Below are 13,654 nucleotides of genomic sequence, written 5' to 3'. Positions count from 1 at the left end.
AGAAATGACCCTGCGAAGGATTCGCAGTTGCTTGGTGACGGACCTGGGCAAGGACCCCAGTTCTTCCTGCTCCAGGGGCTGTATGCTAGCCACCAGACCACAGCGCAGCTGGTTATTTGCCAGAAAAAGAAGGACCAGACTCCTCGACTTGAGCCCCGCTGGAGAGACACACATCCCTGTTTGTCTTGGCTGCACTACGCGCTGCCGCGTTCTGTCCTGCAGCAATGACAACTTGTTTACATTCCTGTATCTGATCAGGCCATCTGGCACTTTAACTTGTATGGTCTGGAAGGATGCTCTTCACTCCTGCAATGGGAGATCAGTGTTTATACCCGGGTGACCCTCGTAACAGAGGGAGAGATTTTCCCCAAGCACCAACCGCTGGAGTGCTTATGGCTTAGCTGTGTTTGAGAGCAACATAGCTCAAATGCCTAAAGCATCTCTGGGCAAGAAGCCGTTTTCCCACATGGCAGAGTGCTACAGAAGAGTGGCTGCATCTCGGTAACTGATGTGCATGGCTGGTTTGAATCTGGTGCTCAAGAACGAGTGGCACGCGGCAGGGCTTCAGTCACGGGTAAATCAGGCTGACGATGCGTCTGGCTCCCAGCACGTCGCCCTGCCCTCCTTATTGCATTAGTCCTTCTGAGGCAGGAGATCGCAAAGCTTCAGAGAGCAACGTCTGCTAGGAATGATGACAGCAGCACTAAAATCAAATTACTTCCCTCCCTAGCCCATCCCTTTCCACCATCTCAGAGCACAGGAAGCGAATCTTGCCTGATTTGTAAGCCTAACGACAAGCTTGGAAGGCTGTTAAGGCATCAGAAGAGCTGATTCATGTCTCCTACATCCAAATTTGTGACTGCAAGGCTAGTTTGGGTTCAGTCTCAAAGGTTAAGTCTATACTTGCACATGAAACATGCCCAAGGCTGCTCTCTGGTACCAAAGCTGGTGGGAACAGCATAGCCTGCATCCACACTACCAAACTCTCTGAGCCTCCAAAACAGGGTGGTTTCACCCAAAACACCTGCTGTGAATGGTCCGCAGTTCATGCTAAGTCCCAACTTGTGCCTAGGAGCTTTTTGGGAAAGCAGTAGCTGGTCCAAGCCCAAGACATGTGGGCAGTTTTTGGGCAATTCAGTGCTGTAGCCAGCCAAGCTCCAGCGACAAGGATGTGCCCTGCCACTGCTCAGGCTCTGAGCACGTCCAAAATGTCCACTCCATGCTTGGAAGAGCTGATCCGGACACTGGCACAAGCCTGTGGAAGTGCCACCTGGAGAAGGTGTGGAGCAGGCTCAGGAGAGCAGACACACCTCCATGCCCATCGGGAGAGCACGGCCGTGGGGAAAATACACAGCCTGACCCATCTTGTCCTTATTCTTTTGTCAAATACTGATTTCAGAGCTCCAGTGTTCTTGGAGTTTGACCATAGCGTGGTGTTTTCATTTCTTTCCAGAGCTCTTTCCACTGATTACTTCCAATCCCTGAGCTTGCAAATCACCATAAACAGTAGTTCCAACACAATCATGGTCAATTTTTGTTAATGTTATGATTTCTTAGTGGCAGAGAAAAATATGTATTTATGGGAACATGTTAGAATCAAGGTGACATTCCAGATGGGAAAAACAACAATTTTCAAGTGTGAACAACAATTTTCAAGTGTGCTTACGCCACTTGAAAGCATCAGTTTAAAAACAGGGTTTTGGTTTTCTCTCAGCAAGCTTCAGCTTCTAGTTCCAGTCATCCAGAGCAGAAACCTAAACTGGAAGAAGGATCCTGGTCTTTCTATCCACAGAGCAAGCACAACCTGCATGCCTCGCAGTCTGCTCAGGTTTTGGAGCTGTCCTCCATGCCATGGCCTCTGAAGGCAGGGCTTTTGGATGGTGATGATCTAGGCTTTGAGGTCACAAAGCTCCTGAACTGAAATCCACAGTGTGTTTTTATAGGTTTCTCTTCACCTTTTCTGCAAGGGAAAAGCAATACTCCAGGTTCTGGGGGACACTGAGAAGAGCTAAAGCCTGGGTCAGTGCAAGGGTCTGAACATGTCTCAGCTGCGGGACAACCTTGGGGATGGCACCAGATTAAGGAAACCAGAGACTGTCGAAGGAGCCCCAGCATCCCACTGCAAAGACCCCCGGGTGGCATGACAGGAGCTTAACCAGGGTGGAAAGCAGATACCTCTTCTCCATTTGCAGATGGACTTTGCTGGTCCTTGGAGGACAAAAGACCTGGGTAAGGCAGAGAGCCACGGGGTGGTTAAAGAAAGCACAGCAAGAGCCCTCAGACGTGCAACATGTCCCACAGATGGAGTAGGCTCATTTAAAGAGCTACGAAGGCATCCACCACGACTGAAAAACAACAGGATGAAATGAACAGAAGAAAAACCCCACTGATTGCCCGGCAGAACTTCCTAAGATTGAGCTATCAACAGCAGAAGGGCTCCTTTGGCTTTTAATTAAGTGTTTCAATGTCTTTTCCTGAACACATGCCTTTTCAGAAAAGACTTTCAACTGAACACATTCTGATTGCCAACACCTAACATTTCTGCACTATTTTTGTGTGTTGAAAAAGAGGTTTACAAAAATCTGGATTCACAGATAGTAACTGTGCTAGTCCCTGCACAAACATTTTTAGACACAAGTCAGAAACAAGCAGGAAAACAGCTAGAAAGTCAAAGTCAGAATGGCAATGACTGAGAGGGAAGAAACAAACAGGAATGTAAAGATTATTGCCTGTGTTTTCTCCAGCTTTTGCAGCAATTTTAAGTCAGCTAGTTCTAGGAAATTGTAACAGAAAACCTGAGCGTTCTGCAGGATCTGCCACCCATTTAGTGCTCCCCTTTTCTCCGCAATGGCAATGTACTTTTCCGAGGTGGCAAAACTGAAGGCCTTGCAATTAGAGCTCTGCAAGGCCAAGTCTCCCTCTTGCTCCTCAGCGAGTCATTGCAGGGCTCCACTTTAACTGTGAGGCGTCTTTGGGCTGCAGCATATTTTAGTGAGTGAGAACTACTCAGGTACCCAAGGCAGCTGCTGTAACATCGTATTGTGCCCTGGCCCGTGGCGGGGAGCAGACTGGTAATTGCCAATGTTTAATTCCCATTTTGTCACATTGCAGCTGTCATAGCTCTTGGCAGGCTGCTGGGACCACAGGCACGGGATGGGAGGCTCCATCAGGGCTGAATGTGGCACTGGTGGACCTGGATGCTACCTGTGCCTTTCTCAATTCTGTCTGGGAGATCCTCTGCATCATCTTTCTGTGCTGGCTAGTTATTTTTTCCAAGGAACTCTTTGAGGTTGGGATGCCTCCACAATTGAGCTTGGGACTGGTGGGATCTGCCAGGCTGAGCCAGATGGACTATACAGACATCAGGAATATGTTTTCTCTAGATTCATTATTTCAGGAGATTAGGAAGCCCTGTCATTTTGATTCATCTGCAATTCAACTGACGGGAAATTGTCCTGGTATTTAAAGCCATCCTTGGAACTGGCCCTGTCAACCTAAGAAATCACAGCTCCTCTTACAATTAGCATCTCCACCAGCCACAGCAGTCATCGGGAACACAAGAAGATGATCTGGAGGTGACTTGGGTTGGCAGAAACCAACCTTTTTCCAGACCCTGGGCCCAGAGGGCAGGACACAGCCCTGGAAAGAGAGGAGCAATCCCAGAGCTCAGGGATCCCAGAAACAACCCCAAACCCAGGTATTTGGCACCTCTTTCCCATTACAGACTGAGCCATGCTCACATCCTCTCCCCTCTAATATGCTGGCATTAAAATAACACTGAGAATCCAAAGCAGTATTTGTGTAGGCTGAGGAAGAAGGAAGAGAGTGGTTTGCATTGACATTTCTTTTATGAACACCTCTGAAGCGTTATTAGGAGGAGAGCTTGCTCGGGTATAACACTGAGCACCATACTGGACCTGGAGATGACCAATGGACAGATGAGACAGATGGATGCTCTGTGCCAACATCCTGCTGCAGAGAACAAGCCCCTCTGCTGCCCACACAGTGCTGGGTTGCAGAGCAACCCTCCTTCCTCTGGAGCTGGACCACCCCGCGACTGGAGACATGAGACCAAGAGCAAGAGGCAAAAGGGCCCTGACCTAACGCACAAGGGAGGTATGCTGCTGGAAGCGAGGGAGCCCAGGTTCTGCTCCACCACTGACACACGCACTTTGCATTAAGACATATTTGGCTGAAAAGTGTGAAGGGCACTGGAGCGGGAACTTGATCCCAGATGCCTCCTCTGCAGGAAATGCCTTGCACAAGGCAGGGCACAGATCCCAAAGGCAAGTGCACCTCTGCCAGCTCAGGGAGTGGCAGCACAAACGGGGGTCTACTGGGGAAACGTGGATGTAGCTGTCCTACCACGGCTTCCAGCAGATGTCTGCGGATAAGGGACTGAGAGTCACCCCAGGCATGTGTCTCTGCTGTCCCAGCTCAAAAACAGAGACTGTGCCCCCTGCATCTTGACAGACTGTGCTCCACGGAGTCCCAGAAGGAAGGAGAGCATCTCTGCCATGTCTCTGGTGATGTCCCCTCTGGTGATGTCCCCTCGCTCAAAGGTGGCATCATGACTATGCATTTACAACCAGTAAATAGTAGCCAGCAGTGGGGAGAATGTGCCTTCTCCAACAAGGAGCAAAACTCCTGATGGTGCTTCTGTGCAATCAGGCTTTTTTAGAATGAGAGCACTACTTTTCTGCATTTTTTCCTGTTTTTTTGAAGGATCCCATGCCACTTTGCCAGTTTCACTCCACTAAGCCTTGCATTATGTCAGCAAGGTATTGCCGCTCCCACTCTACACAGAGACGTGCTTAAGAGGAAAGAGAAATTTAGTCAACTCTAAGCAGACAGAAAATTGCAAAACTGGGGATGAAAGATGAATATCTTATCTTTCATTGGTCTACAAAGCTTCTGACAAAGCTTCCATTGTGTTTTTTAGTGCTGGTCATGCAGTTTGGCAATGAATCTTCCATTTAAAGGCTCTGAAAGACACACACCGACTCCTAACCCGGGTGTCACAGGGAAGTCCCTGTCATGCTCCTGCCGTGTGTTTGGGAGACATTTGCTGCTATGTTAAGAGCCGGTTTTGTGCCTTAGCATGTGATAAATTCCCATGCACTGGGCTGTTCTTATAGACAGCAGGGAATGGGCCTCGGAGGAATCGGTATGTTCCAGTTTAATCAAAAACAAATGCATGTAACTGGGCCCAAGGCTCCACCACTGTGCAGAACAACTTGTAATAAAGGCATGGGGTAGAAACGTGCCTGGTTTCTTCTTCAGTGAAGGCACAGAGCAGAAAACATCCCCAGGTCAGAAAACACAAGGTCAGCTGCATCATTGAAGGACAAGGAGTCCTTCAACAGAGCTGTTTGGTGCACAGCAGGTTTTCACCGATGCAGGGAACAAGCCACATGACTTGGTGGTGGCTGAGATGGACTAGTTGCCACAGAGGGTGAATGCCCTCAACCAGCTCCTCAATAACTTTATAAAGTGGCCACAGGGGTATGTACATACTGTCCCTTGAGGAGAGGTGTGGGACCTACGAGTGTGTCTGTGAACGAGCCTAGAGGCCACCCTCTGGGGCGTGAAGGTCCCCCTGCACCTGGATGTGTCCTCAAAGCTTAGGATGGCAGCAGGCAGCCACAAGTGCAGGCCAGGGTCTAGCATGGATGGGAAACAAGTGGCCATGGGACCGCACCATGCCCTGGGTTCCTCCAAAGCCACTCACCTTCCTACGCATGCCTCTATGAGGATGGGCTTCACATCCCTCACTGAGGACACAGAGGGGATTGACCTAGTGCGACAGGGAGAGGAGACCTGGCGATGATGCCCGGAAACATGCACTCCTCCAGCAACAACATACTGCACGGGGTAAAACAGCTGAGCAGTGACCACATTGTCAATCACAATATTAAAATGTTTAAGTGGCCTTTCAGGTCTAGTCAATACCCCAGCTTTCTTGGGCAAAAACTCTTTGTACTGATTAGAGTGGAACATGCCATAGAATATGTTTTTATTGTCAAGAAAACCATGTCACTCTCAAACTGCTTCCTTCTCATCTGCAGGTGAACTGTTGCTATAACACGCACAGTCTTTCACAAACAGTTTCTCCCTCTGTAGCAGTCTCCACTGGAGCATGACTGACTACCTACTTCTCCGCTTCCTTGTGCCACCCGGCAGTGGTGGGAGGGAGCTCTTCGGCAAAACTGCTCTTACCTAACTCATGCATCCAGCGCTAGGTACGAAATGTTCCTCAAACCCAAGACAAGATGTTGGACTTCAATGGAAGCAGCATCAGATCTTATTTTATCTGTTCTGACATACTGCAAGAATTGGTGTCAGATATCATTACACACTTAGGGCCCATCAGACTGCAGAGCATTCCCCAGAAGGACTGTTTAGAGTCATGTCTCTGAGTCGCATTTTGACATGTGGCAATTACTTTTCATGCCTCTCTCTACAAATATCTAAATTGCAGTGCTATGATTTTCAGTCCTTCAGCTACTTCAAACACACAAGCTACACTGGGTAATTGTTTTTGTGTTTCTGCAAGAGCTATTCAAATCCTGCTCTTGAAGTTATATTTTCTGAGGACATCATCTATTTATTTAGAAACCGGACAGGGTGACCTAACTTCTTGAAAGCAAAAAAAAAGCGATCTGGGGGAAACATCCTGTGCTGAGTTTAATTGTGTGTTTGGTGATATGCATGACCAGGTCAACTCTGCCTGGACACAGATTAGCAGGCAGCTATACAAACCTCCGGAGTGAAAACAAGGCCTACAGCAGACAGCTAAATGTGAAGGGTAAAACTGGGGAAGGGGATTTGCTCGCCCTGGTCATGTGCTGTAGTCAGGGTAATGCTCAGCAATGGCTTCATCAAGGTTGGTCCCAGCCTGCTGCAATGGCAATATCTGCTCTCCCGCCTCCTGCAGTGCTGCTCTAACCTTGAAGGATCCCCTCCAGCTACCCGCTTCTCTGCAGACCTTGCCAAGCAGAAGACCAGCAGCAAGGTGTCCAGGAAGAGAAGAACAGGTCTCAATAACCCATTTCCACCCAAATCCCACACTTTCTGCCCTCTAGGATATCCTCCAGACAGCAATAGACTCTAGCATCCATAACCAGTTCCAGATCTGCCCATTGCCCTGCCCGGGTTTGGCCTACAATATTGCCAGCAAAGATTTTCCTGTACTTCTGGCTTCATAGCTACCTTCCAGCAAAACAAAAAATCTGCACATAGATCCAAGTTGATTTTGCACCTGAGTGACTTTTATCTTTGAAGTTACAAACCACTTCAAAGTATCATTGCAAGGAAAAATCAATGGGATTTTATTTTTAAAGATGTTCCTGCTGGCATGCAAAAAAACTGAGCTGAAATGACTGAGAAGACCACTGGGGGAGAAATATCAGGACCATCTGCCACAGAACAAGTTATGCTCCCAGCTCTCCCTGTGCCTCCAACCTGGGCAGTTCTGTGTAACCCTCAACTTCAGTTCCTCCCTCTGGAGCTCATGTTCCCCTCTGCCACAAGGGATTCGTAGGATTAAATTCACCAACATTTGTAAACAAAACAAAACAAAACCAAAGCTCTTCCCAGAAAAATGATAAAGAAATCTTAAATCTTATTATTAGAGGGAACCTTCCCTTTCTCAGTCCAATGTGTCACCCTAGTTGTCATATTTTGCTCTACAGCCTAGTGAGACTCTGCAATGAGTCCAACTGTACTGATGTAGCATTAAGGGCAAATTGATGACAATGCTGGTACTATTCATAATATGCAATTATTCAGTCAAATATACATGAATCAGATGCCGCAGTACAGAGGGAGTCACCCCCAGGAGCGGAGGACCTAGGTGCACCCGCGGTTCTGCCAAGATTTCCTCATACCTTCAGCCTGTGAGGACCTCGGAGGCTGCGCTGAGTCCAGCAGGACATTGCATTTCCATAAGACTTTGAAGAAACAAGGTTTAAATGAGTTGTCCTGGCTTACATTAAAATTCAATTAGGAGATAAAAGGGAGAACAGAAACCTGGACTCCCAACTTACTCACTACAGATTCTTCTAACTAAATGAAAACATCTTTTCTCGCACACACTTGTAATGACACGCTAAGAAAAGCTCATATTAAATCACATGCTTTCGCAGCATGCTTGCTGGGCAACTTTATGCAGCAAATCATTGATGTTTTTCACTACGAAAAGCCTTTGAGCCATGGTAATACCATGATGCTGAGGATTTTACAGTGAGATGTCAAACTTACTCTATGTGTACAAAGAAAATCCTCAAACCTGCGGCCACATAATATCAGGGAAAGCATTTTCTGTCTTGTTCTTAATTTATTCACCCAGCAGACAGTTTTTCAGCTGTTCCCACGTTATACCACCTGGAGCCCTGGCTCTCACAGATCTCTGCTATTTCAAGCACCTACTTCACAGTAGTATATTCCCATAGCAAAAGAGTCCATTCCTCTCAACTTCATTTGTTTAAACAAGAGCATCTTGAAAGCTGATATTCACAAACCAAATTATATGCTCCATCGAACATAGGAATTGTCATCCAACAAGACCAACAGTTAGTACAGTCTAGTTTCCTGTCTCCTTGCGATGTGTGAGAAAAGGGCACAAAACTTCCAAAATGTCCTGTTTATAGAAAACAAGATGGAAATATGAATCTGATTCTGATGCAAGCTGAGCATTAGGTTTTTCCTAAATCACGGTGGTCAACGTGATTATTACTACCACTTGGCAGATGCTTTTCTTATTTAAATGTTTGCCTATTTTTTAGTATTTTGAATGTCGCTACACTGCCTTTTCCAATAGTATCTTGACCACCAGTTCCACGGGTGGTTTTATCATACCGTCATTACTATACAGGGTTCTTTTTTTAAATGCCCCTAGCACTATACAGAGAGAAAAGGATTCACCACCACCTCCCCAGGAGCCAAGGATCATGGACCCTCCTCCTGGAAACAACCGAGAGTACAAACAACTTTGCAAATGCCCCACTGGTGCTGACACAACCACATGCAAGAGGCAAAAAGTCATGCACATCTGCAAGCAAGCTCAGGATCACTGTTAATTGCACACAGCCAGTACTGGCCCCACTTCCAGAAGAATTCAGCTTCTGTTCAGACATCCACTAAAGCGGGCGAATGAGAAATTCATGAGATGGGTGCTGAGTACTTTTGTAATTGTAGTGCAGCGGAAGAGGAACTCAGGGCAACAAATTTTGGTGCGAACTTAGACACTATCTCACCGAGATTCAGGGATCTGATCCTAAACCAGTGAGCTGGAAGAGATTTAGGGTTCTGCTTTTGCTCAAAGAGTTGTTCCAGGATCATCACTGGATGGGTCCCCACCTAAAAAACAGACATGTCCTGGGGAGCGGGGTCTGGCCACGCCTCCCCGTGGTGGTGACTATGCAAACCCCCAGGGTAGAGCTTGCCTTCCTCTTGCCTGTGCTTCATCCAGCCTCCTGTCTCTTGGCAGCTTTGCAGCCTTATGGCCCACCTTTGAGGAGGGGGGAGAAAGGGACCTTGTCCCAGGCTTCCCCATGGCTTGGGTGACCCAGGACGCAGGAACCATGGCTGCACTCCTACACTAGTGCATAGAGCCAGTCTTCTGCCTTCCTCCCCTTTCCTGGGGGTGCTTTAACCATCTCACTGCTGTGCAGAAGTGACCGCCACATCCTGTGGTCGCAATCACATCTAACTTTGGGGGCTTCTCCAAAGGGCTTAATGAAGTCCACACATCTGTCAGCCTAAACCAGACCCCAACAGAGCTCTTGGATGAAGAAGTGGAAGCACTGTCTCCCTGCATGCCCAGAAATGTCTAGCAGTGATTGCTGAGATACACTAAGACAAAAAAAAGGAGGAATATAATGAATTTCCATTAAGGCTAGGCAGCACTGAAGGGCGGGCGGACTGAGTCATCATTTAGGACATATGTTTTCAGTGTGTAAATTCACGCAATAGCAGGATTTAAGCCAACTAGATCCAAAATAGATTCCAAAATAGGCACTCATAACCACAGCTTTGCAGGCTGCTGTGTGCCTAGCACCACCCTGAGTGAGCACCAGTTCCCACTTTCCTCAATCTCTGCTCCCTCAGTTACATGCACGCATTTATCTGAGCCGTGCCAGCGAAGTGGTGGACAGAGCATGCAGGAAAGAGACTACAAAAAAGTAATTTCCTTAAGGGTTAAGTGTTATGTATATATTGTATATATTATATAAATATATTTGTTTCTCTTGAAGATCTGGCTTGGGCGCTGCGGGTTTCACTGACGGAAGTTGAATACTGCAGAACTTGAAAGTTAAACTCGTGTTGCAACATCGTTGTTCCACTGCTTGCTTTTAGATTGAAATAGCCACTTGTCCAATTGCACTTCTGCGACAGGGAGCACCCTCTTGCACTTCTTAAATACATTTGCTAGACAGAAATCAAGTCAATGCTTTCTGCGGAAAGCTAAACTCTTCTTTTCTAAGGTAGTAATCCAAGGGGGATTATAGAAAGCAGGAGGTATTTACCTTGATACTGAGAAAGGGGTTCTTGCAGAACGTTTTCTGGGATTGATCCACGTAGCTGCTCTTTGTGGCGGTAGTTGTCATTCTGTCAGGTCTGTTTTATCCGCCTGCCAAAATCAAGCATTCAGCACAATGCTAAGTGTTCCATGTGAATTCGCTTTGCTCAGCACAGCAAAATCCAGTCATGCTTGCAAACACCCACGCAATAGGCACACGGTCATCATAACCGATTATTAATTATTCATGTTTTTTGCTTCTTTTAGCGCTTCACTTCTGCAAAGCAACATGCAAAACGCTAATGACCTAATCACCAGGGCATGGGAGAAGTTAAGGTTAAGAGTTATTAGAAGAAGGTTAAGAGGTTAAGAAATTATCAATCATTTTAGTTCACAATCATTTTACTCCACAAACAGCTTGAGTAATGAGTGCAGGGACAAAATCCTGGTATCCTCAAATCCCAACCACACTAAGCAATAGTCAGGACCAATACTGTTTAACATCTTCATCAGTGACCTGGATGATGGGACAGAGTGCACCCTCAGCAAGTTTGCTGATGATAGAAAACTGGAAGGAGTGGATGATACACTAGAGGGCTGTGCTGCCATTCAGAGAGACCTGGACAGGCTGGAGAGGTGGACAGAGAGGAACCGCATGAAGTTCAACAAGGGCAAGTGCAGGGTTCTGCACCTGGAGAGGAGTAACATCAGGCACCGGGACAGGCTGGGGGCTGACCTGCTGGAAAGCAGCTCTGCTGAGAAGGACCTGGGGGTCCTGAATGGACAAGAAGTTGACCATGAGCCAGCAATGTGACCTTGCAGAGCAAAGAAGGCCAATGGTGTCCTGGGGTGCATTAGGCAGGGCACTGCCAGTGGGTTGAGGGAGGTGATTCTTCCCCTCTCCTCAGCCCTGCTGAGGCCACATCTGGAGTACTGCGTCCAGTTCTGGGCTCCCCAGTACAAGAGGGATGTGGCACTACTGGAGCAAGTCCAGCAAAGGGCTACCAAGATGATTAGGGGACTGGAGCATCTCTCTTATGAGGAAAGACTGAGAGAGCTGGGACTGCTCAGCCTGGAGAAGAGAAGGCTCAGGGAGGATGGGAGGGTGTAAAGAGGACGGAGCCAGACTCTTCTCAGTGGAGCCCAGTGACAGGACGAGAGGTAAAGGGCACAAACTGAAATGCAGGAAATTCCATTTTAAAGTAAGAAAAAGCTTTTCTACTGTGAGGGTGGTTGAACACTGGAACAGGTTACCCTGAGAGGTTGTGGCATCTCCATCTTTGGAGATATTCAAACCCAACTGTACACAATCCTGGGCCACCTGCTCCAGGTGACCCTGCTTTGAGCAGGGGGTTGGACTAGGCCATCTGCAGAGATCCCTGCCAGCCTCTGCCGTTCTGTGATTCTCTGATAATCATTTCAATACCTGTAGGAGGAAGGAGGGCAATTTTTACTGTCCCAAGTGATGAGACTCTTTGATTGCTCTGATTGCCTCCTTCGTGTCTTTGAACCACGCAGAACCTTTTGGCTTATTTTTTTCTGGCATCAGCCCCCTGCCTGGAATGACCATCCAGTTAGCACGACTCCCCAAACTTGCCCTAATCCCTCCCTGAACCCTTGCCACAAGGAGCATCCTATGGTCTTTATACAATGCCTGGGGCAGACTCTGGTCACCACCATGCTAGTGGAAATCTTCTTGGTCTTTATTCTCCTTCCCATGCTAGGGCAGCTCCACAGACTCCAGAGGAGCTCCTCAGATTTACCTAGATGCAGCTGAGACCAGGATTCAGCCTCCTTATTATACATTGCATTACATCACACTGCTGTCTTAGCTTTCTAGATATGTTTGCAATATGCATTACACAGTGACACTGTATTTAAAGATCAGTGCTATAAAATGACAGAAACACCCACAGCACTGATGAGATGGGAAAAGGGGTTAAGAGAAAAACCCAGCTCAGCTCTTAAACTGTGCCAGAGCAGTCCTTGGGCCAAGCGATCTGCCCAGACATGAAGATTCCAGCAATGTTAGACCTGCTTGACCGGTTGTGACCGAGTGCAGGTTTTGTTGCCAAGTGTCCTCATGGGATTTAACCAATTTCAGCTCCCTGTCAAACCGGGCTGAAGTCTGCACCAGGGCAAGCCACACCGAAGGGTGCACTTGAGGTGTCTTCCCGTGGACCAGGCAGCTTCGGAGATGCTGACTTGCCAAACTGCCTTCCCAAGAGCTGCTGCTAAATGAGGATGGGTCTGGGGACTCTCCTATGGTTGCAGAGGCAGGAGGCAAGGACAGGTCCTGCCTGCGGGAGGGGAGCTCAGCAAGCCCTTCTCCATCCCTCCAAATGCTGTGTCTTGGATGGTTGAAATTCCTCCTTTGCTGTCTGTCATTCTTACCTAGAGTGTTTTTACTTCTCACCTGGAAGCATCCTTCCGCATTAAGTTTCTTGCTCCACAACCAACATCTAAATTTAACTGCACGAAGAAACGTTAACCTGCGGGAACCCAGCACCTCCCTCCCTGCACCGCTGACCTCCTTCCCTTCTCATACTCTGTGCTCCGTCCTCCTTTCACACCGGTTGCATCTGCGAATTGAACGATTTGCAGGAGGCCGATCGCTTTGTCGTGTTTTTAGTATCCAGACTTCCTGCTCAGGAAGTAGCATTGTTTGGCGGTGCATTAAACCCATCAGGCTTTAGCTTGTTGTTCAATACACTCCAAGAGATGTTTCCATCTCGGTGAGTGCAGCGTCTACAAGCTCTGCAGCAAACGGGGTGAAAGGCTCTACGTTATTGTTTATTTTGTATAATTCTATTATTTCCCCCACAATGGGCGGCAAAGGAGCAGGTACTGTAACCTGGAACAAATTAACAAATGTACTGGCTGATGTCAATTCTAGCAATAAAGACTGTCTTAACTGTGGTGTTTATACAGCCCTTAAATGCTCAGCACAGGAGAGGCAAATACGAGAGTGGGACCTGCATACCGCCGAGCTACAAGATCCACTGCATCCTTTGCAAAAAGCAATTGCTACCCTCAGCCCCATTTCAAGAGATGAGACAGCGCAACAACGAAATACAGGATGGGATCAATAAAGTAAATTCAATCGTAAATTAAAGCATCCATGAAAAGCTC

General features: G+C 47.5%; 1 protein-coding gene across 1 annotated transcript in view; it reads right to left on the bottom strand.

Moving 5' to 3' along the window:
* The window catches only part of SLCO2B1 (solute carrier organic anion transporter family member 2B1), a 67,570-nt gene that overhangs the window by 43,097 nt on the left and 10,819 nt on the right, over positions 1–13,654 (bottom strand). Inside the window, exon 2 of the mRNA XM_067289597.1 lies at positions 10,530–10,633. Within this exon, the coding sequence (XP_067145698.1) occupies positions 10,530–10,610 (81 nt within the window). The 5' untranslated portion in view covers positions 10,611–10,633. The remainder of the gene's footprint in view (positions 1–10,529; positions 10,634–13,654) is intronic.

Source organism: Apteryx mantelli, chromosome 1 (genome assembly GCF_036417845.1).
Source record: "Apteryx mantelli isolate bAptMan1 chromosome 1, bAptMan1.hap1, whole genome shotgun sequence".
Lineage (NCBI taxonomy): Eukaryota > Metazoa > Chordata > Aves > Apterygiformes > Apterygidae > Apteryx > Apteryx mantelli.
The sequence above is the reverse complement of the archived record's forward strand: the minus strand, read 5'-3'. Positions and strand labels throughout refer to the sequence as shown.